We start from the raw sequence: 26,633 nt of genomic DNA on the forward strand, positions 1-26,633 counted from the left end.
GATTATCAAGTGTGATATATGATCGTTGAGTGAAATGTGACCAGCTTAGCATGCTATTCTTTAAGGTGAGTAGTATGCTACTTATCTCGGGGTCTCAAATTTGGACTTTGATGAGATATTACCAAACCAGTTTTAGCATAACTCTATCCCTTTCAATTCTTTTCTGTAAAAGACAATATGTAACAGCCAAAGTAGTATATAACCTTTAATTTCCTGGGAGAACAATTACTATTTAACAGTCAGTATGATAGAAGGTCATAGTTTGTCAACTTGTGACCATAATTTGATCAATCTAGCATATTACGGTCTAGTATAGTTTGTAGTTCACTGCTTACCGTAAACATCCATGTCTTACAGGGCAGCGTCGAAGAAGGAGAAGCTTGTAGAGGAAGTGAGGGTCAGAGTTCAAGAAGAAGCTCTACCAGTATCGATCGAAGCTCAAGCACAGACATGGAAGATTCTAAGAAGGAGGTGAGGATTAGAACCTGAGTCATTTCGACAAATTTTTGGCAAAGTATTTGTCAGATTTTTCGACAAGGACTCCATGAAACTTATCTTTTCTCTATTCCAAGTAGCCCATTTTGGTTTGCAAGATAAGATTTTACAGTCTTGCAAGGACATGAGCCCGAAATGTTCTTTTCAAACAAATATTGGTAACAGATCTTTAATACCCACATTTACACTAAACCTACAGACCCCACATCAGTGTCTCTACAGACATATTTAGGCCAAGCAGACTGTGCATGTGAAATTTGTAGAGGAAAAGTTGTTATCGATAAGCAAGGTTGGTAGTCAAATTAATAGCTGATCTTACCATTCTTGGTGGTTTATGAATGATCCATTAGTGTGATACTGGAGTAAAAACAGGGTGATCTGTTTGGAGAAGCTGTAATATTGTATATAAGTGATACTAGTGAAATGCAGCAGCATGGGAGGCTGTTTGGGTCAATTTTCTAAGACATTGGATTGAAGATCTAAGGATTGCAGGTTCTAGTCCTGGGCAGATCATTACATTGTGTCCTTGGGCAAGGCACTTAATCTCCATTGCCCCTTCCTTCACCCAGGTGTACCCAGGGTAACTTGTAAATATAGTTGCATAGTTGCAAGAGCCGGTCTGTGGTGGCACCCTATGGGAAGTCCCCCCCCCAGGGTACTACATTGATATGGCACATTGTAAAGCCAGGGGAGTGACTGTTTGAATTGTGGACACTTAGGTGTATGGATTTCATAAGTTACCAATGACAAGGGGTATATTTAAAATCTACAATTTAATTTAATTTTTAATCTTTGAGCACTTTCAAAATGGAATGTATCCTCAGAACAACTGCTTCACTTTACTGAATAGAAATTGCTTGCGGTAGTATTGCTTCCTCCTCTCTGTGGTGTGAAAGTATTTTGTTTTCCAATTGTCATCAACTTATGCCATAACTTAATGCAATAATTCTATCACGCTTAAAGACAAATCTTCTTTCTGTTCCCCTGTTTTTGCATGTAGAAATTTGCTGATGCTTTAGACCTGCCTCCTCCTTCTATCTCTACCAACACTAGCCAACAGACTTTGCCATTTGAACTTAACTCATCTATTTTAGAGGTTCCCCCTCCGTTGCCACCCAGGCCTCACAAGCCTCGCGAGGGAGAATCGGGGCCTCCTGTCCCTCCTAGAAATAGGCCCAATCCTTTTGCCAATCGTCCCAGCCCCAACCTTGGTTCAGACTCTTCGAGTATCCTACGAGACTTTGACCCTTTGGCCTCGAGCCCCGCTCAGGAGACCAATCCGTTTGCAGATTCACTGGATGGTAAGATACAGACGGTGAGACGTACCCTCCCTCAGGGTGCAAAACCCAAAGAGCGCCCGTTTGTCGGACCCACACCTCCTTCTTTCATGTCTAACGATAGCCCTCAAGATGCGGCGAGTCAGTCTTCGTCGTCGTCAAGTTTCATCCCAGCCAAGTCGGAGTCTTACAATCCGCTGTACCAGCTTCACCACAAGGGAGCGAACCAGGGGCAGCAGCAGCAGGGTCAGTTGATCTCAATGAACTCCAGCATCTCTCACGTCAATCATGGATTCTTTGATTCGTCCTTCAACTTTGACCCTTCCATGGATATTCTTCAGGGTAATAAAGCTTCGCCGGGCGGACAGACGTCGATAGCACCGCCCGCTCAATTTCAGACCCAGATAGAGCGCCCTCCCTCTCTATTACCCAAGAACTCTTCCTCGGGAGTGGCACCTTTCGACCACGGCCTGAAAGAGCTTGAATCCTTTCCGAACGGTGGATGTTCTGAAAAAGAGTTTGGAAGTAGTCTGATGCCAGGAAACAAACCAAATAGAGACAGTGATTTTGAGGGTTCTCTCCACAGCGAAGAGGGACAGTTGGACAGCATGAACGCTAGACTTGGCGATGATCTCGAAGGGATAGAAAGCTCAGGAGATAGACTAGTGAGTTAAGAAAAATTTAGAGTTAGAAAATAAGCTAAAAATGCTTGTTGAAAATTAGAAACCATGTTGTGCTCTCCAATGCTTGCATCTATCCTCTTTTTATGCCAACAATATAGCCAGAAATACTTAGAGACTGTATGGTCATCTGGTTTTGCAAGGGTGGCCTTGATTACGAAACCAATGTCACAGTCATCAAAGGGTGAAGGTGGCTTTTATTTCTTTCCACAGCTTTAACTCACTAACAAATATAGTAGGGGTAACTCTGCTATGATCAACTTAGAAAATAAATGGATTCCTTAGTTGATAGTGAAACCAGTTTATGATTCATGTATAACTTATTTGAGATGTTACAGACCAGTTTAAATGACTTCCATCGATATAAGTCAAATTATGAGAAATTACTTCAGATGCTCATGTCCATAGTCCAAAACGGCTGGACTGCCTAGTCTAGCACACACAGGCCATATGATCGTTGTCTCCATGGCAACACAAAGTCAGGAGGAAGACATAGGACTTCTAAAGACTGGATTTACAATGAAATTCAAATATGTGTAGAAGACAAAACATTGTCTCCTTTGTGTCTTCTTACTCATATACATAAAACAGTAAAACTCAATTTTGACAGAGTTATTCAAATTCTGAAAATAATGGATTAACCTTAGCAATTAGACCTGAACATCAGCTAATTTGCAGCAGATGGGTATTGAAGACATTTTTGTTGTAACTTTTAATTTCGTAATTTTTTTATAACAAAGAAAGAGTAGGTATATGGAAAGATAATGTTCAAATTGTATTTTTTTTTGTGTGGACAGTAACAGGTCAATACTAAACTCTATTACTATTCTGTCTAACAGGTTGTCAATGGTGACAAAGGCAGGTCCTGGATTAAAAAGAAGATTAGACAAATCAAAAGTGGTGAGTTAATTGAACACAGTAACATTTCTTGTAATATTAACCTTGTACATTTTGTCCAGTGTCCTATATGTCTTTACAGGTTCAATTTTCATATTCCCCCTCAACCCTCCCCCTCATCCCGTCATTCCCTTTCCCTTTCCCCTCATCTCTCCCTCCTCATCTTCCCCTGGCCTCTCCCTCCTACTAGCATCTCTTTGTGTGTTCTCCCTTTTCCCTCTTCCCCTCCCATTACCCCTTCCCCTCCCATCAACCCTTCCCCCTCCCATTACCCCTTCCCCTCCTGTCACCCCTTTCCCTCCTATCACCCCTTCCCCCATCACCCCTTCCCCTCCCATCATCCCTTCCCCTCCCATCACCCCTACCCTCCCATCACCTCTTCCCCTCCCATCAATCCTTCCCCTCCCATCATCTCTCCCCGTATATTTTGCTCTCTCAGAAGGTGACCTAAGATAAAATATCTGATACCCTTGTGAAACTTACCATGTTATCAGTTTGGAATGAATTCTGTTTGTTACTGGTTTGCTACACATTTGTTACTTTCAGCAACATCAAAAGGCAACAAAGTTAATGAGCTTGATTTAGATCAAAGATCAGATGACCTGCAGGTCATCCTCAATCCTGCCCTGGTCAAGAATGGCTTTTTGGACGGTTCCGGTAAGTCAAATCCCTTGTAACTGTATGAATCAATGTGTGCCGTCCGATCTAAAAGATACCTAAAAAAGTGACCTAAATATCGGAAGAATCATTGTGTTTTGTGGAAGCCACTGTTTTATGGTATTGTAAAGGTTTGTGGATTAGGGTTAATGGATTAGGATGAAATGTGATAGGTATGGTAAGGGATTGTGGATTAGGGTCAAAGGTGTTAGATGTGGTAAGGATTTGTGGATTTGGGTTAATGATGTTAGGGTTAATGTTTTTATAGCAGAGGTGGAGAGTGAAAGTAATGAATAGCTGAATTGGTTGATTTGGGAACAGAGTGTTTGGTCTTGTTCATCTGTTCTCCAGAATAAGTAATGCCATCAGCTTTACAGCAACCTGTTTCACAATTGAGACAATACCCAAATGATTTATGTATAGAGTTAGCAATGCATGCACTACATATGTGGTTGGATGTAGTCAACACCTTATGTGTACAGTGTACACAACTGTAGCATAGTACTGACTATAACATAACTTTGTTCAGCATGTAATAGCATTCTATCTGATTCATGGGCATTCATTTATTGATTGTTGTTTCATTTACTTTAATTGCCTTCCCCCCTCCCACCCCCCCCAAAAAAATCAAACACTAGACTGAGTGGTGCAGTTTTGTCCAATTGTACATTTATTTGACCGTAAACAGATGTCAGTTTCAGATAGAATAACGTTTGAAACTTTCAGAGTTTGTGGTTGTATTAATATGTAAATATTTCTATTGCAGAGATGAAGGCATCATCCGTTCCGTCTAATAGTGGCGAAGACATATTGAGAAAGTACAGAGGACTTCGAAGAACTCAGTCTTCAGAACTACTTGAAGGTAGATTTCATGTTAAAAAGGATTAACATTGATAGCTAATGTTAAAAAGGATTAGAATTGATTGCTAATGTTAAGAGGGATTAGAATTGATAGCTAATGCTAAGAGGAATTAGAATTGATAGCTAATGTTGAGTGGGATGAGAATTGATAGCTAATGTTAAGAGGGATGAGAAATGATAGCTAATGTGGTAAAAACTGATTAGAATTGATAGCTAATGTTGAGTGGGATGAGAATTGATAGCTAATGTTAAGAGGGATTAGAATTGATAGCTAATGATGAGAGGATTAGAATTAATATCTAATGTATAGAGGGATGAGAATTGATAGCTAATGTGGTTAAAACTGATTAGAATTGAAAGCTAATGTTAAGAGGGATTAGAATTGATAGCTAATGATAAGAGGGATTAGAATTGATAGCTAATGTTAAGAGGGATTAGAATTGATAGCTAATGTATAGAGGGATGATAATTGATAGCTAATGTGGTAAAAACTGATTAGAATTGATAGCTAATGTTGAGTGGGATGAGAATTGATAGCTAATGTTAAGAGGGATTAGAACTGATAGCTAATGTTAAGAGGGATTAGAACTGATAGCTAAATCTCATTTATCACATCACCAGATGGTCTCCAACCGGATTCTTCAGCGGACGAAAACAGCAGTCACAGCGATAGGCCGGACTCTACGGCCGCGGAGCCCGACAGCTCCGACCTGGAGCTGTCCTCTAACGACGGTTCTTTCGCATTTAACGATGCAAAGAGGAAACTCCAGATTGTGCTGAGATCAGCAGATTTAAGTAGCATGCCCTGGTTGTCAGGGTTCAAGGAGGACATGGCCCACAGGGAGCTCTTTACATCTGGAGTACAATATCCTCAAAACAAGCTGTTAGCATTCTTAAAGGCTTTACAGGCAGAAGCCGTCAACTTACAGGACAGGTCATTGATAGCTCAACTCTGGGAGACGCTACGCTGTGTTCAGATCATGGATAATAACAGGTAAAGGCATATTCCCTCTATACTGGGATAATAACAGGTAAAGGCATATTTCTGCACACTAATACAATAACATGCTTCTGTGAACTAGAATGTGAGTACGAGTTACACTACATGTTTGATAATAGCCAATGGCAATATTTTCATTTTCATAAAACTAAAAAAATGCTGTTTTGCATCTGCTACCCCTGAATCCATCAAACTCACTCCTTCTCTTGTCTCCTTCAAATCTACTCTGAAAACTCATCTGTTTCTAGAAATCAACTTCTTATTGAAATATTCCTCTTATTATCTTATTCTTTGTCTGCTGCTTACTTTTGTCCTTTCTGACTGTTGTGTCATCGTGCAATGAGTGTCTTTGTGATGGATACTGGCATATTAAAAATGTTCAGTATTAATCTTATTATTATTTTTAATCTTCTTATTATTATTATTCTTATCATTGTTATTGTTGTTGCAATTACTATCATTATTTTTTGGTGTTTCGTCTTTCAGTTGTAAGAAGTTACTGAACTTGTTGAAAGAAGACCATCAAAGAAGCTCTGTGTACATTGCCTATCTGATTCGATGCCGTAAAGGCCTCACGACCACCAAGGCTTATTTAACCCGTCAACTGGAGAGAATACAGAGGTAAGTATCAATCACTTTAGCAGAATGTTAAATAGTGAGACAGAAGACATTTTGTCACATACTTTGGTAACATTTTTTTTTTTTTTTTGGCCTTGACTGTCAGAATCTTTCAAGTAAAGTCAATCTTTAAGGGGAAAAAAATATAATAGTTATCGTAATCAACAGCTCTGCTTCCAATAATAAGCCTCCCAGTGCAATAGTACACATCACAATTTCAGAAATCATTTTTTTATGCCTTGTTGTGCATTGAACAGAGCTGCGATGTACTTCCCTTTATTAATAAAAAATTAATAACATTAATCATCATCATCATCGTTGTCGTCGTTGTAGATGCTGCCATCTTCGTCAGTGTTGTCAACCATAGTGCTTAATGCTTAAAAAGTGATCCTATTGTAAGCGAGGCCAATCAAGGTAAACGTAGAGATCGGAAGGATACAAAAATATACTATGTACAACACTAGGAACCATGTGTAACATATATTTAATCAAAGTTCTTTCTTGTCACACCTCGTGGCCAACCCACAAGCCTTCCCCACCAGCGAGCAAGGGCTCGCTGACAGCAAACATGCATGAGTGAACATTAAGATTAACTATTGTTACAAAAATAAAGAGCATCATTCCTACATCTTCTTAGCATTTCGGATATACAAATGAGGGATAAAGGTTAAGGGTGAGAGTTAACTTTACAATTGAATACAGTCTTTTGATATTTCATTAAAAATATAGTGGGCCATCAGTCTTTATTATAAGATTTTACACTTATATACCAGGATTCAGAACATCTTTATTTTCATTTCCTTCCGCAGAGATAAAGAAGTTGTCAATAAATTTTTCACCATGGTGTGCGTCCGTCTCTTCCTGGAGAGGCAGGAGGAGTCGATTCTTAAGTTTATCAGTGATTTCAAACAGCTAACAGCAGCAGATGAAAAGGTATACTAAGAGGTTTACAGACTGAACAGAGGCAGGATGGGCTGTCCAGTGATGCACCACAGTGATGCACCACAGTGTATCATGTATATGAAGAGACTTTCTATGCTGTGATGTGGAAATACTAGTTCAAATTACATCACCTTAGGTTGAAATATATCGTATACAATATGCAAGGTGACTGGCATACCTATATAGAAATGGTGATATAGGGATCTCCACCAGCCAAGAGCTGGATAACTTGTAATTTAGAGGTCCAATGGTTCCAATCCTGTTCAAGCCCAAACATTTCTTTGCTAATTTAAGAGATGAGTATAGTTTCTGTGTCAGTTCTCTGTTGTGGATTTATTCAGATAAAGGCAAGCACCCAGTCATGTTCATGAGAATCGTTTATATTTTCATAATTTTCCACAAGCTGACAGACTAGAAAAGGGATTTTCTGGTGATAAACAATGTGAAACTTATATTGAAGAGAAAAATATTCCACACTGCTAGTTGAAACCCCCCATCTCAAAATCTTGCCCCTAACTGGAGATATGATTGATTGAATGTAAACTTTCTTCACTGGCTGAACCTTCAACTACTCCAGGAAGTTGGATCATAGCATGGGGTTTGTGATGTCATCTGGACAAATGCTCTTCAATAGGCATTAATTAGGCTATTTACAATCTTCTTTTTCATTTTTCCTTCAAACCTGATAGATTTAGAATATTTGCTTAGCTTTCAAAGTCCTCTGTACTGTCATCTTATAGATCTTTTAGAACCGGTGAACTTTTAAAGGAATAATTGTTTTCTTTTCATTTTTAACATTGCAGTCAAATTACACTTTAAAGAATAAACATTTATCTTTCTTTTGGTTTCTGTTGTATCCCCACAGACACAACTAGTAAAGCATTTCCTCTACACACTCAATGATTGGATACAGGAAGATCCAATATGGGCTGGTAAGTACAAACAAGATAACTCATCATTACCCTCCAATGCAGACCCATTTCGATTGACTTTTCATGTGGCTCGTAGTAAGGCAGGAGATGGCACATTCACTGTTGCAGCAGCTAAGGAGTGGAATAAACTTCCCTCCAGTATAAAAGCTGCTCCATCAGTGGATGTATCTAAAAAACTCCTTAAAACGTACCTATTTCATACTTGATTCGCTATTATTTTGTTTGTTCAATGTTATGTTATGATTCGTTGTTATATTGCATATGATTGTAAGCACTGTGATATGGTTTACCATGAATAGCGTAGCTAAATGCCTAATAATAATAATAATAATATTAATAATAATAATAATAATTTAGTTATCCATTCACTCAGTCTCTACTTTGTCACAAATGCATGTATTGATTAATACCTGGTTAGATATATCATGTTATCAGAGAGAACAGACTTTAATTTCCATGAGCCAATGATTTTCTTTGTTCTTTGCTTATTTGAAAGTTCATGTGATGACCTAGATTTCGCTTTGTTCTTTGGTAGGTTGGCTTTAATGTGTTCTTATTAAGGTTCGGTTGTTGGTTAGCATATTAGCAGCACTTGAAAATAGCCACGTTTAACATCACACCCTGTTATCACAGCTAGGCTCTAGTATCACTGTATATCCGGTACAAAATGCACTTCCATGAAAATATGAACAGACGTCATCTGCATATATCTTCCACAAAGAAGAACATTTCTTATGTCCTTCTAAGGGTGTGGATAATTGGGTGGTTATGAACCACTGGTTATGAATATGTAATAATAGCTGTGTAACAATATTAGAAATTTTGATGGAAGCCACAGGTCACTTTTCTGATACTTACCAGAGTATCTGCCTGACTGACTGTTTTATTTTGATAACTATCAAACACTAATCCTTAAATTGCTTAGTTTATGGCCATTCTCATCACTGTTTATCTGGTCACAGTTTCAATAGCATCTATATCATCCCATTACTTGATAGTCTGGTGGTATACTACTAATACCCTGACCATCATATCATAATCTTGGCTCAGTTGCAACCAGGAATTATTATAGCTTTGTGTACATATTGCTGCATTTTTTTTTTAAATTCTGGTCTCAGTTTCAACAGCATCTGTATCATGATTGATCATGATGACTTTACAGTGTAGTCACTAAGTTACTGATAATACCCTCATCATCATCATCATCATCTTATGATATACTATCAATAATGATCATCGTCTTATGATATATTATCAATAACGATCTTCTATCATCAGCTGCAAGTGAAGTACAGAAGATCGATGCTGAAATTGCAACGGAGAGAGCTATCATGACCACGGTCTATAAGTTGGCTCTTTATCCAAATGGTGACGGAGATATCCATCGGGACCAGTAAGTATTTATTCTTCGTTATGTCTGCTTTTGTTGCTCTACCTCAGCCTTGGTCAACCGTCCAATAATCTCACAGGCCGAGAGTTGAAAGTGGGAACATCAAATTCGATATTTGGTCTTTAGGAAGCAGCATATCTGATACCTCCAATGAAGTAAGAGATTGTCAGCATTGACCTACCTCTAACCTCATAATAACAAGTAGGATTCTGCTTCAGTGTTTCTCTGTTTGTTGCTTTACTTTGACCTTGAGCAACCGTCTAATAATCTCACAGGTCAAAGTGCAAAGTTGGAACTTCACGATTTGATATTTGTAGGTTTTCCTGGTCTCGAGGAACCAGTATTCCTTATGCCTCTATATACCTATATACCTGTAACCTAGCAACACCTTGCTTTGATAGGTAACCTAGCAACACCATGCATTGACAGGTAACCTAGCAACACCCTGCATTGACAGGTAACCTAGCAACACCCTGTAAACAGATGTAAATCAATCAGTGAACCTCATGATATACATTCAATTATATTTATGATTCTGGTCTACTTCATTCCTGTCAATTCTACTCACAACTGTCTTTGGTTCCCTCTTTTGTGCAGACTGTTACATAACCACATAGAAAAGCTGTCCAAGGTAGTTACCGCAAATCACAAGAACTTACGAATCCCAGAGAAGTATCAACGAGAACTACCGTGGCCAGCAGCCCAGGCAGAAATCCTCAACATTAATGTTTACAAGGTAACCAATGAAGTTGTTAAGATCTTATTCATGTAATATTTAAGAGGTATATGGAGTATGTATGAGAGAGCAAGACAGGTGTAAAGAGGGGCTGTGAGATGGAGAAAGGGGGATAAACAGAGGAAGAAATTTAGATAAAAAGTGTCAGTCAAATTTGAACAAATTGACAGATTGAACACTCCTCATCCAATCCCACCCCTTTCCCACCAAAAATCAGTTCTATCTTTTACTGCTAGTATCTACAAAAACAAATGCTCTGGCAACAATCGACCATAACTGAACTGATTATTATTTTTTATGGCAATCAATGGGAGAAAACATTAGTGTAAAAAATGCCTAGCTATTTGCTAGCCAAAAAGCCTGACATGGGCTATATAAAGTTACGAAAATGGGGGGACAGATGTTTAAATCCGAGCAGGATCTTCTAGTCCAGAGGTAGGACTGACTTTACTGTACTTAACTTTACAGTATTTATTCCTTTCCATTAACTACAAAAAGTCACTATTTTGTGTTGATTTATTCCAGACTCCAAAGGATAAGGTCCTGTGCGTGGTACGCTGCTGTTCCATCATCATGAACCTCCTCAGTTTGGCCAACGAGGTGGGAGGTCCACCGGGAGCGGACGCCTTTGTCCCTGTGTTGATGTTCGTCCTCATCAAGGCCAATCCGCCCAGCTTGCTTTCAACCGTACAGTACGTGAATAGTTTCTACATACAGAACGACAGTTACCGGGCTGGCGACGACGAGAACAAAGGGGAGGAGACTTACTGGTGGACCCAGTTTGAGGCAGCCATCGAATTCACCAAGACTATGGACTACAAAAAGTGAGTTGGACCCAGTGAATTGGACCCAGTTTGAGGCAGCCATCGAATTCACCAAGACCATGGACTACAAAAATGGAATTGGACCCAGTGAATTGGACCCAGTTTGAGGCGGCCATGGAATTCATCAAGACCATTGACTACAAAATGACAATTGGACCCAGTGAATTGGACCCAGTTTTAGACCATGGACTACAAAAACTGAATTGGACCCAGTGAATTGGTCCCAGTTTGAGGCTGCCATCGAATTCAATAAGACCATGGACTACAAAAAGTGAATTGAACGGGAGACTTAAAACAACGTCGGAGATGGGAAAAGAAGACTGCCAAATGCATGTACGTGATTCATAAATGACAGAGTTAGAAAAATTAATATAACTGTTGTGACTAGTAGGTTTACTGTGACTGGTAAGGAACAGTGTAGATTGATATAGAGGCTGTGCTGGGATTGATAAATGGAAAAGGACATGCTGCTGTATAAAAATATTGTGAGATGGTCATAATTTTTCAAAATTGATAAGTAGTGGAAAGTTTGATGATGAAAATCAGGGGAAGGAAATGGATTTTTGAAAGTGCACGATTGTTCATATTTCCATGTTTGTTTTTTTTGATGTGTGTTTTCCTGTATTTGATACAGGTCGATATTTGCTTCTGTATATTTTTCTGACATTATTTAAGAGTGATCTTGTTATCAAGTTTGTATGTAAAAGTAAGCTAAACAGAATATATATTTTTCTTGAGTGGTGAAAAACTGACGCTTCGTAAAGAACATGGAATTCAGACAGTCACAGCCATTTAGTCGCAGACCTGTAATGTCATGATGTTGGGCATTTTGTTGTTGACAAAATTACCATAAGTTCTTTAAATGGAATTTAGATAAAAAGGCCCCTCTTTCTAAAAAGCCTCAGTAGTTGGCATTTGTAAGAGAGTCATTGATTGATCTTCAAGGGATCTTCCTTTCGTCGAAGTTGCGTATAAATGAAAACTTTTTAAATTTTTTTTATAACTAGGTCAAAGCCACATCGTCATAATTAACTCTATGGAATACCAATCATAAGTGAATGTGGGTGACTTCAGTCCTCTGCTCTCTACCTCTAGTTTCGACATCAGCTCCTTCAAGTGTTATATTTTACAAAAATTTAAAATGAGGACGGACAGAAATGCTTCCGATGAAATTTCTGATTGAAGAGCATGTACAATAAAACATCCATAATTGGCAGTGGATTTTGTTTAATTCCTAATGTTGAAGTTGCTGTGGTATTAAAATCATCAGATCTGTGGTAGTTATAGAGCAAGTGTGCTTTAAAAAGATCCATGTTGATATACTATCATGATGTGTTCCTCTGTTGATATACTATCATGATGTGTTCCTCTGTTGATATACTATCATGATGTGTTCCTCTGTTGATATACTATCATGATGTGTTCCTCTGTTGATATACTATCAGGATGTGTTCCTCTGTTGATATACTATCATGATGTGTTCCTCTGTTGATATACTATCAGGATGTGTTCCTCTGTTGATATACTATCATGATGTGTTCCTCTGTTGATATACTATCATGATGTGTTCCTCTGTTGATATACTATCAGGATGTGTTCCTCTGTTGATATACTATCATGATGTGTTCCTCTGTTGATATACTATCATGATGTGTTCCTCTGTTGATATACTATCAGGATGTGTTCCTCTGTTGATATACTATCATGATGTGTTCCTCTGTTGATATACTATCATGATGTGTTCCTCTGTTGATATACTATCATGATGTGTTCCTCTGGGATATCGTCCGTTGCTTTCCGCTGTACATTATACTACCTTGGTCTCTCTGTTTGATGTGTACGTTTGTGTGCGTGCGCGGCGTGTGTGTTCTATGTAGTCTGCTGTTTAATAATATCTTGGATGTCCAAGGTCTGTCAATGCGTCCTTTCCAACCGTATGGAAAATTAGGAGAGAGTGCTGTCATGTCTGGCCTATCCAATCTCCCAAACACTTGGCAAGCTGTTGCTATGGTAACATGACAATATCATGAGTTGATCAGTAGTGGTATGTATACAAGTTTGTAGTTATTGAAGAAAAGATCATTTGAAAGCACACAAAAAAAAAGGGAAAAAGAAGGATTCACTTTCTTCAAAAAGTAATTAGTTTTCTAAGAGATCATACATTGTTGATACAAAAGACAGTGAGAGATGCACTGTTTAATAGTAGTGAATATTAGAAAGAGAGAATTAGACCTTATTCTTGGAAGGATAGAAGAACATAATGATTAGGATTTTTTTTTTCTTTTTTACCCTTCCCCAGTAGACTGTTCATTCTCTGTTCACAGTACTAGTTGTTTAAAACTGCAAGATGAAACAAAATTGATCAAATTTAATACATTTACCTGCCTTCATTTGCAATTATTTATCTTTATCTTTACCATGTATGTTATGGCAGGGTTTTGAGTTTATGAATATTCTAAACTTATATTCAAATTGATTGAACATTTGTATATATTTATGAATTTTAATTTCCATGCAAATTAATTGATGTATGAAAAGAGGGAGGAAATTGAAAAGCAAAAACTGCCCGTGCATTCAGTTTCCCAATCAGAAAAATTATTAAAATTTTTTGTTTTTTGTTTTGTTAAGTTGATTTTGATAAGGGTTAATGGATATTTTGTTAAGTTTCAATAGTAATAGTAAGGTCAAAGGCAATATCATATTAACCTAGCAATTTTATTGTCACTTCTCCATTAATAATAACTGACTTAAGGAGGGCAATGTTTTTTCATGATGAGCTTTTTTCATCTGTTTGCATGTGGACCTAGTCGTGGCCCTTACAGCTATACCTGTGCCATTTAAAAGTATGCTCACATCTTGTATAGTGTTCATATTCAGTATAATGAATTTAGCCCATGCACTATCTGTACAATGAGAAAGTCTGTGTACATTTGCACAGCTTTCCCATACAATATATTGAATTTAGCCCTATGAACTACCTGTACCATGTGCAGGTATATGTACATTTGTACAGCTTCCACAGCAATGTATTGGATTTAGCTCTAGTAACTATTTGTGCCATGTGCAGGTCTGTGTCCATTTGTACAGCTTTCACAGTATTGAATTCAGCTCACCTACCTGTACTGTGTGCAGGTCTGTGTACATCTGTACAGTTCTCACAGTTTTGAATTAAACTTGACAACCTGTTTAATTTGCAGGTCTGTGTACATTTGTACAGCTTTCACAGTTTTGAATTAAGCTCACCTACCTGTACTATGTATAGGTCTGTGTACATTTGTACAGCTCTCACAACATTGAATTAAGCTTTACAACCTGTATTATGTGCAGATCTGAGTACATCTGTATAGCTTCATGTACAATGTATTGAATTTAGCCCTATAAACTATATGTGCCATGTGCAGGTCTCTGTACATGTGTACAGCTTTCACATACAACACATTGACTTTAGACCCCATCGACTCCCTGTAGCATGTAATGATTTATGTACAGCTGTACAGGTTTTCACATACAATGTATTACTGATAATGTACCATGTAAAAGAAGTGTCAAGAAGTAAAGCTGCAGGCGCTGCCAATTCCTCTGCAGCAAGGCTGAATCAATATCAAACAATAGAGATTGTCTCTGCAGATCTACAGTGCCTTTGTGAGATACTGCATGACTCATGATTTTATATGAAGCCTGGCTGCAGTATGCTGTATGGTGGTATACACCATTCAGCTAAGAATTTACGAACCTCTTGGACCGACTGAAATATAGATCGGACTGGATTACAGTTGCTACAGTAGCAATGAGAGTTTAATTCTGACCTTTTGGTGAAATGGTAGTTTATGGAAGTTGTTTATTTCTTCTTCTACCAGATATAACAGAAGTTACCAATGTTGTATTGCATTGTTCCAAAAATTAGCCTGTACTTTGGGGAAAAATAAGAGAAAACTTGAAAAGACATAATTCCTACTCAGCCATAAAAAAACGATCAAAGTAAAAAATAATATATAAAAAAAATGTAACATCTTGACAATCTTTCTTTGGCCTGTTCATAAAATATTTATTAATTTTCACATATTACAGAATATCTTCTAGTTTTGATGTGATCATAGTTTAATTTTGAAGGTCAATGTCACATCTTTGAAATCTCCTACTATATGTGTGCTTAAATGAACATTCCGTGTTGTCTCGTCAGAGATTACACAAGAGTACATTGACTAATGCCAGTAATTATTGACAATATATTATACCTCAGAGCTTGATGAAGGTCATTAGTGTTGTTCCCAAATATGCTAGAAAGTCTAATAATGGTCACACTTGTTTCAGCCTCATTAAGCCACCATCATCATCATCCCAGTTTGTATCACTGAGGCATAATAATTGGGTACAAGCTGTGTTGGCCCAGCAAATCTTTACTAAGATAAGTAAAGAAATCTGCCAGTCCATTCCAGGTTTGCATTACCACTGCCCATTAGTATGGTCTGCTACATCATTGTACAGTCAAATGTGTCATTAGGTATTTAAGCACTGCTTATATTAGACTGGGAGCATGGTGTTGAACCTCATGCTTGGTATTAAATTTATAAAGTAAACACAGCTCTTGGTTGACCTTGGATCAGTTGTGACCTTTGGCTTCCATTATTGTTTGATACATGAAGTAATGTGACACAATAGCAGTAGGCATTTCGTAGCAGTCTGCACATCACATGGCTTCTGGATTCCCACCTTTTCTTCTTGTAAAGAAACCTCAACTTCCTCTCCAGTGATTTCATGTGCAGGGTCTGATAGGGAGCACTGAGTCTAATGTAAACAGGCAAAGAATACAGAAATCTTTTAAAAATTTAGACAATACTTTAAATGGGCCTATTAAGCGAAGCAAAGACAAGCATCATTTGATGATACTGCAGAATATTAAAGACTGAGTTATTGAACCTGTGGTACTAAAACATGTGTAAAGCAATGTTTTCCACAGACTAAGAGTAAGATCATGAAAACAGTTGATGACATACTGGTGACCATGGTAACCATTTAATCACTGACCATTTGACCACTGACCATTACTGTTGCCATTGCCTTTGAAACTCCTCAATATGAGGATTTTATATTTTATGCTGATATTGATATACTGTAGTGGCGGGGAGGTAGACTGAACACAGGTGTGTGTGTGGAGGAAGGAGGGGGTATTGGGGAGGGTGGGCTCAGGGCAGTGTTTTGGCTAAAGTAAAATAGGGGTGGCTTGTAAATACAAGATGGATAAATGACAGGGAAAGTTAATGAGTGTATTCCATATTATTATCCCTTACATAATTACCACCAACTTACTGCAAGCAATTTAGAATGGTCTGTGTTGTTGTAAGATTACCATTTTGATGTTGCAGGTTAAAAAATATATTATTTACCTCTGTATTTAGAGATGATTGTACAAACAGAAAACAATCTTTATGTTTGGTAAATAAGTCAGTGAGAACTGTGCAAAGTTTGAGCTTTGATGATGATGTTCATGTAAGTTACATTTAAAGTTTCATCAATATTATGCAACAAGAAGAGGCACAATATTTACCACAGATTTCTGCGGTAAATATCATTATTATTATAATTATGATTGTATTTTCTTTCTTCTTTAATGTTCTTCCGTATGCCCGGGCATTACATGAACGTAACCAATAACCAATATCCGATCATCGTTGAGATTACTTCTGCATTCCAGTGATAGTTACACAGACAGAGTATGTCTTATAACAAAGCAAATTAGTCTTTAATAATCTTTACTCCTAACCTTTCATATATTTAATTTTTCTGCTTAACCTAAAATGATGTTTTGTCTGAATTGTCTTTGTCAAATGTTTCCATATATGCTGATGTTAAAAATAAAGAATATGTTTGCTGAATGGGTGATTCTCTGTTACCATGAAATCTTTTTTCTTTTTGAAGTCTACACTTGAATTTATTTCATACTGCTGTAAAAAATGATCACTGTGTTTGACAATTACTTTAGAGGACTTGAACTTATGTATGGATGATTTTCAAGTATTGTATGCCAGATATACATTGTATACAATAAAAAAGCATGTTCTCCCCCCCCCCCCTACCTTCTCACCCTTTATCCATCCTTCCACTGATATGTATCTTTCTTTCCCAACTAAAACATTTTGAACTAAGGGCACATGAGGCACCTATAAGAGATTCTGTACCTTAGTAATGTGGTACTTAATAAGATGGTGTAAGGGTACTACAGACCAATAAAGAAGCACACTTGCTAGCATCTTCACTGACATTACATCAGCATGGAGGACATATGCATGCAGAGGAGTCAAGTGCCAAGTCAGGTCCTGTCGACAATTATGTCAAAGTTTGAAAAAAAATCTTCCTGTAGCCTACGTGAATGTTGCTTGCTTTCAAAAATGAATGCATTTTCATTTTAATAATACACGTAAGGGAAAACAGGAAAAGTGATATTATCATTGAAACCTGGCCTGGATCTCAACGACTCCTGATGTGTCCTGCAATTCAATGTCATGTCACTTACCATCCTTGTCCTTGAAGACGTCATGGAGGGATGTAGAACATGGGTGCAGTGAATTGTTGGATAGAATGTTGCAAACACAATGGCAGTTTTAGTGAAGTAATAGGAATTTATTTAATTGAGGTAAAACGCCTGAACCTTGTTGAAGGAGAAGACAAGTGAGAAGCAAAATCAGTTTCGTTTGTTTGAGACCCTGTTCACCACAAGAATACAGAAAGACCCACATCCTCGGGAGGGAATGTATATTAGTTCTTACACCCTCGCGAAAAAGTTCACGAATTCGTTCAACGTGCAACACCTAAATACCGACCAATGCTAGTTAGGAAACGTCCAACGAGGTAAGATTGCCCGAGAATGCGCAAAAGTCCCAGACGTTTGCAATCACGCATCATTTAATATGATAACATACCATCAATTCATAAGTTTGCTACGAAAACCAAGTTGCTAGTCGTTTGTTGCTGGTAATAGTTCTCTTTTCGTAGTTGGTATGAGTTATGCGAAATGATACTACAATAGTCTAACGCAGGCTAAAGACTACACAGTACAGTAAGTACCGCTATTTTACTAAAACTTACCTAAAGTAATAAATAAACGCCATAAACCTTTAGTAGAACACACTACATAGACACTAAGCTTTAGATTTATTAATTGATTATTTTGTTGCTCTGTAAGTCCTCAAAGAAGCTAGTCTGTCCCAAAATTGCTCTATTCCCTCCTTGGATAATGGTGAGTTAATGTCTCTGCATAGGCTGTTGCAGGTGCTCACAACCTATGCGACAGTAGTGTTTAGTAGACCTATAAAAGGAAAAGCATTCTCTCCGTATTCCTTTAGCCCATTTAGAAGCATATGTGCAGCCCATTTCTGATCCCAGTTAAGAAGGGGAAAAAATAGAAATCAAATTTTGGCTGAAGATTAGTGCTCACATAAAATTGGGAGAGCATAGGATTGCCTTAAAAATGGGACACTGTTTGTTATCCCTCCTACAGTAAAATTTATGAAACTTGCAACCTATTGTATATATTTACCTGAAGTCTTCAATTGGAACAGTTTGTTCAACATTAAATTTGAGTTCTGAAGCCAGCTGCAGATCCTGCAGGTGGGTGGGTATGGTTGTTGCGGCTTTACACCCCACTTTTACCAATCCCCCCTCCACATTATTTCAAAAGTAGTTCTTTGCACAACCTTGCGTGTAGACCTAGATTTACAGTAGACCTAAGTTAGTGCTTGAATTAGCCTCAGAATGCACCATTTCATGTCTGAATATTTAATTATTTTGAGGGACTCCACTACATATAAAAGTTTGGTTCAATGACATCAGGGCCGCCCCTCTTGCCCCCTGATTTTTAAATTTCTGAATCTGCCGCTAGAAATGTACTATGGACATGTGAAAATCAGATTCAAGTAAGTTTTACAACTTGCATATCTTGAATTATCATTCTTTTTTTTCCATATGTATGACAGCTGATGGTTTATGATGAAGTTTTCAGTGAGTAAACTGTCACCAGAGGGTGGCAGGCTTGGTGTCCTATCCGATATTCATCAGTCTTCTGAACAAAGGCATGTAGAAGTTTTTACTCCAGCATGCTTGATGTACACCCGTGGTGGATCGGTGCCTCATCTCACCTTGGATATGGTTCGCTGTCTTCCACACCAGTCGGGCATCGTTGAGCTAACAGTTTCATCATTGTGAGTTAAAACAATTCAGACCATGGATGATTTACTTGTTAATTGGACTTAAACAGGTAGCATGTCGTTCCAGCACTGGTTAATGTGTGAAAACCAGTTATTTAAATAAATCCACAAGAGAAAGCTGACCAGGAAATTATAAACAATTTGAAAATAGCAAAGAAATGTTGGCTGTAGTAGGATTCAAATCATAACCAGTTCTGATTGATTGTATTTTGTCATTGAAGGTAAACCCTGGATTATTCCAGGAAGTGTATCACATTTAGGTGGTCTGTGATGTCATAATAGTTGTTGCTCCTTAAGAGCTTTACAATCTTGACTTTACTTTTTTACCTATTTAAGACTGTACTCTCATAGCTGTCAGTGTTCTTTTTATTTTGAAATTCATGATAATGTAACTTCTTTGTAGAAGAAGGTATTATCATTTTCCTTTGTGGATATTAGTCACAAGTGAGTTTACTATTATAGAGGAAAATAACAGCACATACAAGAGCACATACAGCTCAATTTGCCAAGATGACATCATTCACTATCTGCACATTGCCAGATGAATTTCACAAATTCCCACCAACTGGAAAAAATTCATATCTCTTCCACATGAAAAGTTTAGGAAACTTTGGTTATAACCTAAAATTTGTAGAGATGATATAATGACCCTTAAAGTTTAATAAATAATTTCTCCTTGCAGTATTGAATACAGAGAGACAATGGAAGGTTTCAAAGATGGTTTGGCCAAATTTGTAGGCATTCCCAATGCTTTGACATACTTGGCTGTACAAGATTCGTGTAAAAGTGCTGCAGCTGGCTATAATGACAAGAGTACAGTGAGTGTGTGGGCACCATCAGGAAGGTTTAGGGTAAGTCTTTCATTAGATTTGCCATTTCGAGGCCTTTCCATGTGTTTTTTTTCTTTTTGTTTTTTTACTTACTGAAATACTGACCACCATTTGATTCATATTAACTTTTGCCACCCTGTAAAATAAGAATTGTGATATTTTAACCATTGAAGCAAAGTTGGATTTACTTAGTTCAAGTGTCATTCTTACCTGTATCAGAAAGGCTGCAATGAATGCAATTTACAAAGCTGTAATTTGATTCAGACCCTAAAGTTACCTCATGACTTACAAATGGTTTATTCAAAGTTTTATCCAATAACCTAGAAGACAGTTAACCCTGGAATCCTAAAAGTTCTTTCAAAATGCCTTCTGATGATTCGTCTGCCTACTGCACATATCAGGGATTAATTCATCCAGTATAGCAAAATGCTATTTAAAATTGTCAAGTTGCTATAGTGGAAAGATGTATAGCAATTGTTTACATAGGAATAATAGAAAACTGCAAACCAAAATTTGAACACTTAATCCTGCATGTTTTATGTTTTTCTTGACTACCGAGACAATTACATAGAAACTGTCTTAAGTTATCTGGTTTTATAATACAGTGGCATTTCTTGCATTTCTTTTTTCATACAGCAGACAAACAGAACAACAGATATTAACCAAATGATAAATAGGAGAATTTAAAGATAATACATATGTCATGGCTATCCATGATTTGAAAAAGGATGAAAATTCCTAAGGGATGATTTTGTGGGGTCCAGCTATCTTCCCTGAAAATACAGCTTAACAATGATGGAGGATCATTGAATGTGTTTCTCATTCTCAGTTGAATTCTGCATCATTCATGTCATTCCAAAGAGCGGCCAAGTCTAACATCACCGAGGCATTGTGTGACGGTGACACCAGGGAAGGGTGCTCAAAGAAAAGAATTCAAAAAGCTGTTAATAAAACACTTCAATTCTTGGATGAAATTCTGGAGGAGAATTTAAATGCAGAGGTAAGTTTTTGTAAGATAATTTTGTAGTTTTTTCTTTTGTGATTCACAAGTACACAGACAGGAGCCCTTTCTAGTCAAGTTTTTATAAGACCACAGCAAATATGATCATATCTATGGTTAACAGCCAAGACTTGACACAATAGATCACAGAATTTGTCAAGACTCCTTGCCAAACTACTACCCTCTGTTCAATGACACAAAAGCCTTGAAAATTGAAAGTTTCTTAAAAAGAGAATAGTGAAGGGTATATTTTAGCCTGAATTAAAGCAGCATTTTGCGTTTGGTCACCGTTTTCTACTTTTTTCTACTTTTATTTTGGAGAAAAACAAAGTTGAAAGTTGCAAATTTTTCGACTTTTATACCACCATTTGAAGTAAGATTTAAATAGATAAGCTAGTTTTGTATGTCGTTATGGCATAGTGGAGTCAGTGAGGTTGAGAAAGATCAAAGGAAAGGACGCAAAATGCTGCTTTAACATTATAGTGCCTATCAATGCTGTGACTAATAATGGTAAACAGAAGAAAGGAAAGAATTGTGCAGTGTAACCTAGTTACCATAGATGGGGCACTTTCACTATGAATTGCATACAAAGTTGCATTCACATTGTATCAGAAATAGTTTGATCTAGACGTATCTTAAAAATGAGAATTTTCTAAATTTGCTGGCAGACCTGTCAACAGACTGAAATATTTGGAGTGATCGAAGGAGGAGATTTATTGTCCGAGAGGTTGAGATCCACCAAAGAGACTGCGAAGCGAGCAGTAGCTGGATTTGTCCTCGACTCTTTTGGAGAAAGTTTCATGAAAGAGGAGACACGATGGAAGCTATTGGAACCTATCATCGTGAGTAGATGGTTTTAAAAATTGTTACAACTTTTTTACTTTCCTGCTGATGTATATGACATGTTGGAAATAAGCTGTCTTGAATCAAGCCTCTGGTGAAGGGGTTATTATTATTTTTTTACTGTATTTTTTGTCTTATTTAGTAAGATTTGCATTTGCCACATTCACAACCATGAACCTGTGGGAAACAAGGAGGATGAGTGAGATTGGTGAGTAAGGGGGTTCAGGGGGGTTTAGGAGGGTAGATTTTGAGGGAGTGGTTGAAGGGATATGAGAATTGAGGATTATTCAATAAAGTGGAAGGTATGCTTGTGCCAGTTTTGTTTTAGTTTATGCTTGTTTTCACTGTTTGGTTACAGAAGGAACTCCCAGAAGACAAGCCCAGAATGTTACCACAGATTGGTGAACCGTTAGATGTCCTCCTGGCCATAGAGAATGGGTTTGACTTGTTCAGTGCATTGTATCCTAGAAAAGATTCTCATAAACAATTTGAGATATCCTCACAGTAGTTAAGACAGATAAGTGGTCGTAATAGCTGGTTGTGTTGGAAATATACCATCCCTCACTAAGCAGCAAACATTAGTATCATACCAAAAAAAGACTCTTTTACTTTTACTATTTAAATTAAGAGTTTGGTGGCAGGCATGCCTTTTAATTAGAATTTATTTATAAATTTTTGGTTTTTGATACTAGAGATACAGTATTACTTTTGCTCTGTAAATAATCAACGAGCTATTACGTTTACAGAGTTCTCTTTTTTTACAGGTCTTGTATTCTACAGACCTATGTTCTTTTATGGCTGGGATAATGCCTTGCCTCTGTGTATATATATTCTGATGACGTTATAAAAATTAAAATAAGACTAGGCACTTGTTCTACATTCTGTTCGCTCTTCACAAGTCATATAAAGGGCAGAGGTTACATTAGCAGCAAATGTATTGTTATTAATGCATTATTGTGTCACAACCATTATTGATACCTTAGGCTTGTCTGTTGCTTGTAAGTACCTGCGTCAATTATGCCATGGGCTGAATAATTTGCATATTAGATGGACACTGAAAAGTACATTGTGAAATCAAAATGTTAAGAGTTGCACAAGTTCATCCCTTTATCATTGAATTGCTTTCCTGATTTGGATTTTCAAAATTAGTTATCCGTACCAGATCACCGGGAAAGGATGTGCTCTTGTTTTCTCTTGGAGTGATGAAAACAAAAAAACTCTGAACGATCAGACCAGTAAATCTGACGAAATTAAAGAGGGATTTTACATCGACTTAAATAATAAAAGGTGAGTTTTTAGAGTAACTGTTACACTTCCTATCTTAAAAGTCAACTGAATTTTTACTTTACAGTTTGCACAAATTGAAGATAAATAACTGTGTGCTATTGAGAGTTTACAATGTTTCAGGCTGTATTCGTTTACAAATCCAATGTTTTCCAGTAATCTCTCAGAGTGGAAGAACATATTAAAGAACCCAAGTTTAACTATTACCTGCCTTGTGATGTATTTTCAAAATTTGTCATCAACTATCCTGCGACAGTTTCAAGTTTGGATTTGAATGGATTGTTTGCTCTAGATTTGTTTTGCTTTTCTCTCATTACCCCCTATCTCCCCCGCCCCCTTCCACACACACACACACGCACACGATAGTCCCAACACTTACCCCTCTCTCTCCTAGCTCACCCCTCATAAAAAGATTCTGCAAAGAAGTTGGAGTACATTTTTCATACCTCGTAGGAAGAGTTTAATATACCATGTGGTAATGCCACCTATCACCCTCATTGAAACTAAAACAGTTTTTGATTGTCTGCATTCTATGTTTGTCTTGAAGATTTGCCGAAGATTTTTCACCAGTTCTCTCCGACTGTGAATGCTATTGTTGTCAGCACCACACCAAGGCCTACATTAACCATCTCTTGGTTACTAAGGAACTAATGGCAGGTGTTCTACTCATGAGGTAATGTGTGCCATTTATTATACCAAATATGTACAGAATTTAAATATATATGTAAATCAACTTTGGAAAGTTTTACTGGGAAATTTTATAGACCAATATTTGAAAATGAAAGGAAATCAAGTTTCAGCCAGAATGTGATGTCAGGTTTTACAAGTCCTGCACTCTACTGACTGCGTTATTCAGGCCTTAGTTTGATGGAGATCCCTACATAGCCATTTCTTTTTTGGTGGTGCCAGTCGGAAGCCCCAATACCTTGCTTGTCGTATAACCAGAGATTACCCCCTCCCCTCCCCTCCCTTCCCCTCAGCAGTTTCATTTAATATAACCTAGAAATAGGCATGGAAGGGGTATTGAGAGACATTCAGCTTTTTATGTATAAAGGCCTGTGTTTTCAAGATTTCAATATAGAATTTACTAAACACATGATGAAAACTATACACATATCCTTATGGGTTAATTAGCTCATCATAAATTCTCTTTTTCTGGGTCTTGGTGGAAGTAGGGACGTGTTTCCCACAGGAAGGAAGGAAACATTTGGCACAAGTACTATATGTGATGGGCAATCCTGTGCTGCATCAAATGTCCCAGTATTAAGACTCATTTATAGCTGTAGTGAAAAGGAAAATAGGATTGTCTGTATTGTTTATAATCAGTGAAACATATAACAAAAATCAACAGATTGAAGGTGAAGAAGCCAATAGTAATTTGATGAATTATATCCCATCATAGTTGGAGTATACATATCCCCTTCCTCTGCAATTTAAATAGTCACATTATGTGGTTTTTTAATGGGTTTTTTTTTCCATACAGCCACAACATACATCACTACCTTTCATATTTTGAAGCCATAAGGCAAGCTATCAAAAGTGATACCTTTGCTCTGATGAAGAAACACATTGAAGAGCAACATATGAGAACAGACAGATGAAGGCAAATAGAAGCACATGTCGAAAGGCAGATGTTATGCAAAGCACAGAAAGAACCAGATGAGGCCATGTGCTGTACACCAGGAAATGGAGATAAAAGCATGAGAAGTACCAGTGGAGAGGTGGATGTCATGCAAGTTACATGAGGTACAACATGTGCATGAAGAAATAAAGAGATGAGATCATCAAGGGCAAAGTTTTAATGGTCGTCCGGGATAACCAAACTTAGCTTTGGAGGTTATCTGGTGGACATTGTAACTGAATACCCCGAAATACTGTAGATAACATGATAGATTGTTATCTGCTTCATCACTTTGGATATACTGAAATAAAGCACTGCAGTTCTTCTGTCCTTTTTATGGACAAGCAATGTCATTGTTCGGACAGCCAAAATGTAACACTTGGTTGTCCGAGTCATGAACCAGAAATAAATCCTTCATAATTGGTCCTGGCGTCAGAAGTAAAAGAGGACATACCAGTGACAGCTTGCATAGACACAAGGACAGAAAATGAATTATGGAATGAATATAAAAAGAGAAATCTGACAGCAAGAGAAGAATATGGGGGAGGCAGATGTCATGTACAGTATACAAAGTACAAGGAGTGCATGACATGGGATAGCATGTTAGGCAAATAAGGTCAAAATAATAAAGACCATATGATGTACAAGAGAGAAAGATGAAAATGAACATGAGGATGAAATGCATGCAATGAGCATGGGAAGATCTGGCAAAGGTATTTGATAGATGAAGGCATGTGTAGTGCATGAAGATATAATGATGAAGGTATATGGGATGTGATGCATAAGTGCATGACCAACGGTGGATTGGCCAATCGGTTTACTGGCTGGGAACCAGTGTGCACTTTCCCTCATGGTCTCGAAAAGTCAATATTTGTTCTGATTTTGTCTGAGAAAAAATATGTACTGCTTGATTCAAGGCCCCAGAACAGCAGGTTGGATCGCTGTCCTTAAATTCCATTCATTTACCTTTCTGGTGATTATTAAAGCCGGTTGTGTAATATTTGGTAATAAAATGTGAACTTCAATACTTGTTGACTTTTAGATGACCTTGTAGATGTCGTTATACTAAAAATGCAACACTTGTGACTTGGTTATACAATCAGGTGATCATATTCATCCAGGAAATCTGGGAACAATGTTTATGTTGACCCCTCCCCCAGCCTCTCCCTCCACATGTTGACAGGAGGGGTTAGTACCTACACTGTAGGAGGAAAGGGAGGGCTAGAATTATGAGAATCTCTCATTGTTTTGGTGGTTCTATGCCTCAAGGAAGATGGTCAAATGCTCAAGTTTAGAACACCTCAGCCAGAGATACATATTTGTCCAAAATAAGAATTGAATGCTAAAACTTTTTGAAGGTAACTGTAAGTGTTATTATCACTGGGTGCAAATAGATTACAGTCTGTGAAATTATTTCACTGGGTTGCCTTTATCTGTTAACCATGCGTAAACTTTACATTTGTCGTGAATTTTCAAGCTGATCCATTAAGGCCAAACAGTTAGGTATACTTGAAATTATTCAGATTATACAAATTTTGTGAATAT

General features: G+C 37.5%; 2 protein-coding genes across 6 annotated transcripts in view; both read left to right on the top strand.

Moving 5' to 3' along the window:
* Window positions 1-17,189, top strand: part of LOC139963989 (GTPase-activating protein and VPS9 domain-containing protein 1-like) — a 29,586-nt gene extending 12,397 nt beyond the window's left edge. For 3 of the 4 annotated variants that reach the window (XM_071965269.1, XM_071965270.1, XM_071965268.1), the window contains exons 9-20: window positions 358-471; window positions 1,496-2,437; window positions 3,292-3,352; window positions 3,896-4,006; window positions 4,773-4,868; window positions 5,489-5,861; window positions 6,354-6,488; window positions 7,295-7,418; window positions 8,293-8,359; window positions 9,638-9,752; window positions 10,347-10,485; window positions 11,011-17,189. In XM_071965269.1, the coding sequence (XP_071821370.1) occupies window positions 358-471; window positions 1,496-2,437; window positions 3,292-3,352; window positions 3,896-4,006; window positions 4,773-4,868; window positions 5,489-5,861; window positions 6,354-6,488; window positions 7,295-7,418; window positions 8,293-8,359; window positions 9,638-9,752; window positions 10,347-10,485; window positions 11,011-11,313 (2,580 nt within the window). In that variant the 3' untranslated portion in view covers window positions 11,314-17,189. The remainder of the gene's footprint in view (window positions 1-357; window positions 472-1,495; window positions 2,438-3,291; window positions 3,353-3,895; window positions 4,007-4,772; window positions 4,869-5,488; window positions 5,862-6,353; window positions 6,489-7,294; window positions 7,419-8,292; window positions 8,360-9,637; window positions 9,753-10,346; window positions 10,486-11,010) is intronic. The other variant, XM_071965271.1, reaches the window with a different exon arrangement.
* An 812-nt stretch (window positions 17,190-18,001) lies between these two features.
* Window positions 18,002-25,502, top strand: LOC139963901 (queuine tRNA-ribosyltransferase accessory subunit 2-like). Of its 2 annotated transcripts, none has more exons than XM_071965114.1 (9): window positions 18,002-18,155; window positions 19,280-19,504; window positions 20,193-20,361; window positions 21,170-21,340; window positions 22,009-22,182; window positions 22,542-22,642; window positions 23,333-23,470; window positions 24,015-24,140; window positions 24,951-25,502. In XM_071965114.1, the coding sequence occupies exons 2-9, from the start codon at window positions 19,290-19,292 to the stop codon at window positions 25,066-25,068; spliced, it is 1,212 nt and encodes a 403-aa protein (XP_071821215.1). In that variant the 5' UTR covers window positions 18,002-18,155; window positions 19,280-19,289; the 3' UTR covers window positions 25,069-25,502. The 2 variants fall into 2 exon arrangements, with proteins under 2 accessions (XP_071821215.1, XP_071821216.1); XM_071965115.1 differs by lacking the exon at window positions 18,002-18,155 and adding an exon at window positions 18,166-18,363.
* The last annotated feature ends 1,131 nt before the right edge of the window (window positions 25,503-26,633 follow it).

The sequence above is a fragment of the Apostichopus japonicus genome, chromosome 22, assembly GCF_037975245.1.
Source record: "Apostichopus japonicus isolate 1M-3 chromosome 22, ASM3797524v1, whole genome shotgun sequence".
Lineage (NCBI taxonomy): Eukaryota > Metazoa > Echinodermata > Holothuroidea > Aspidochirotida > Stichopodidae > Apostichopus > Apostichopus japonicus.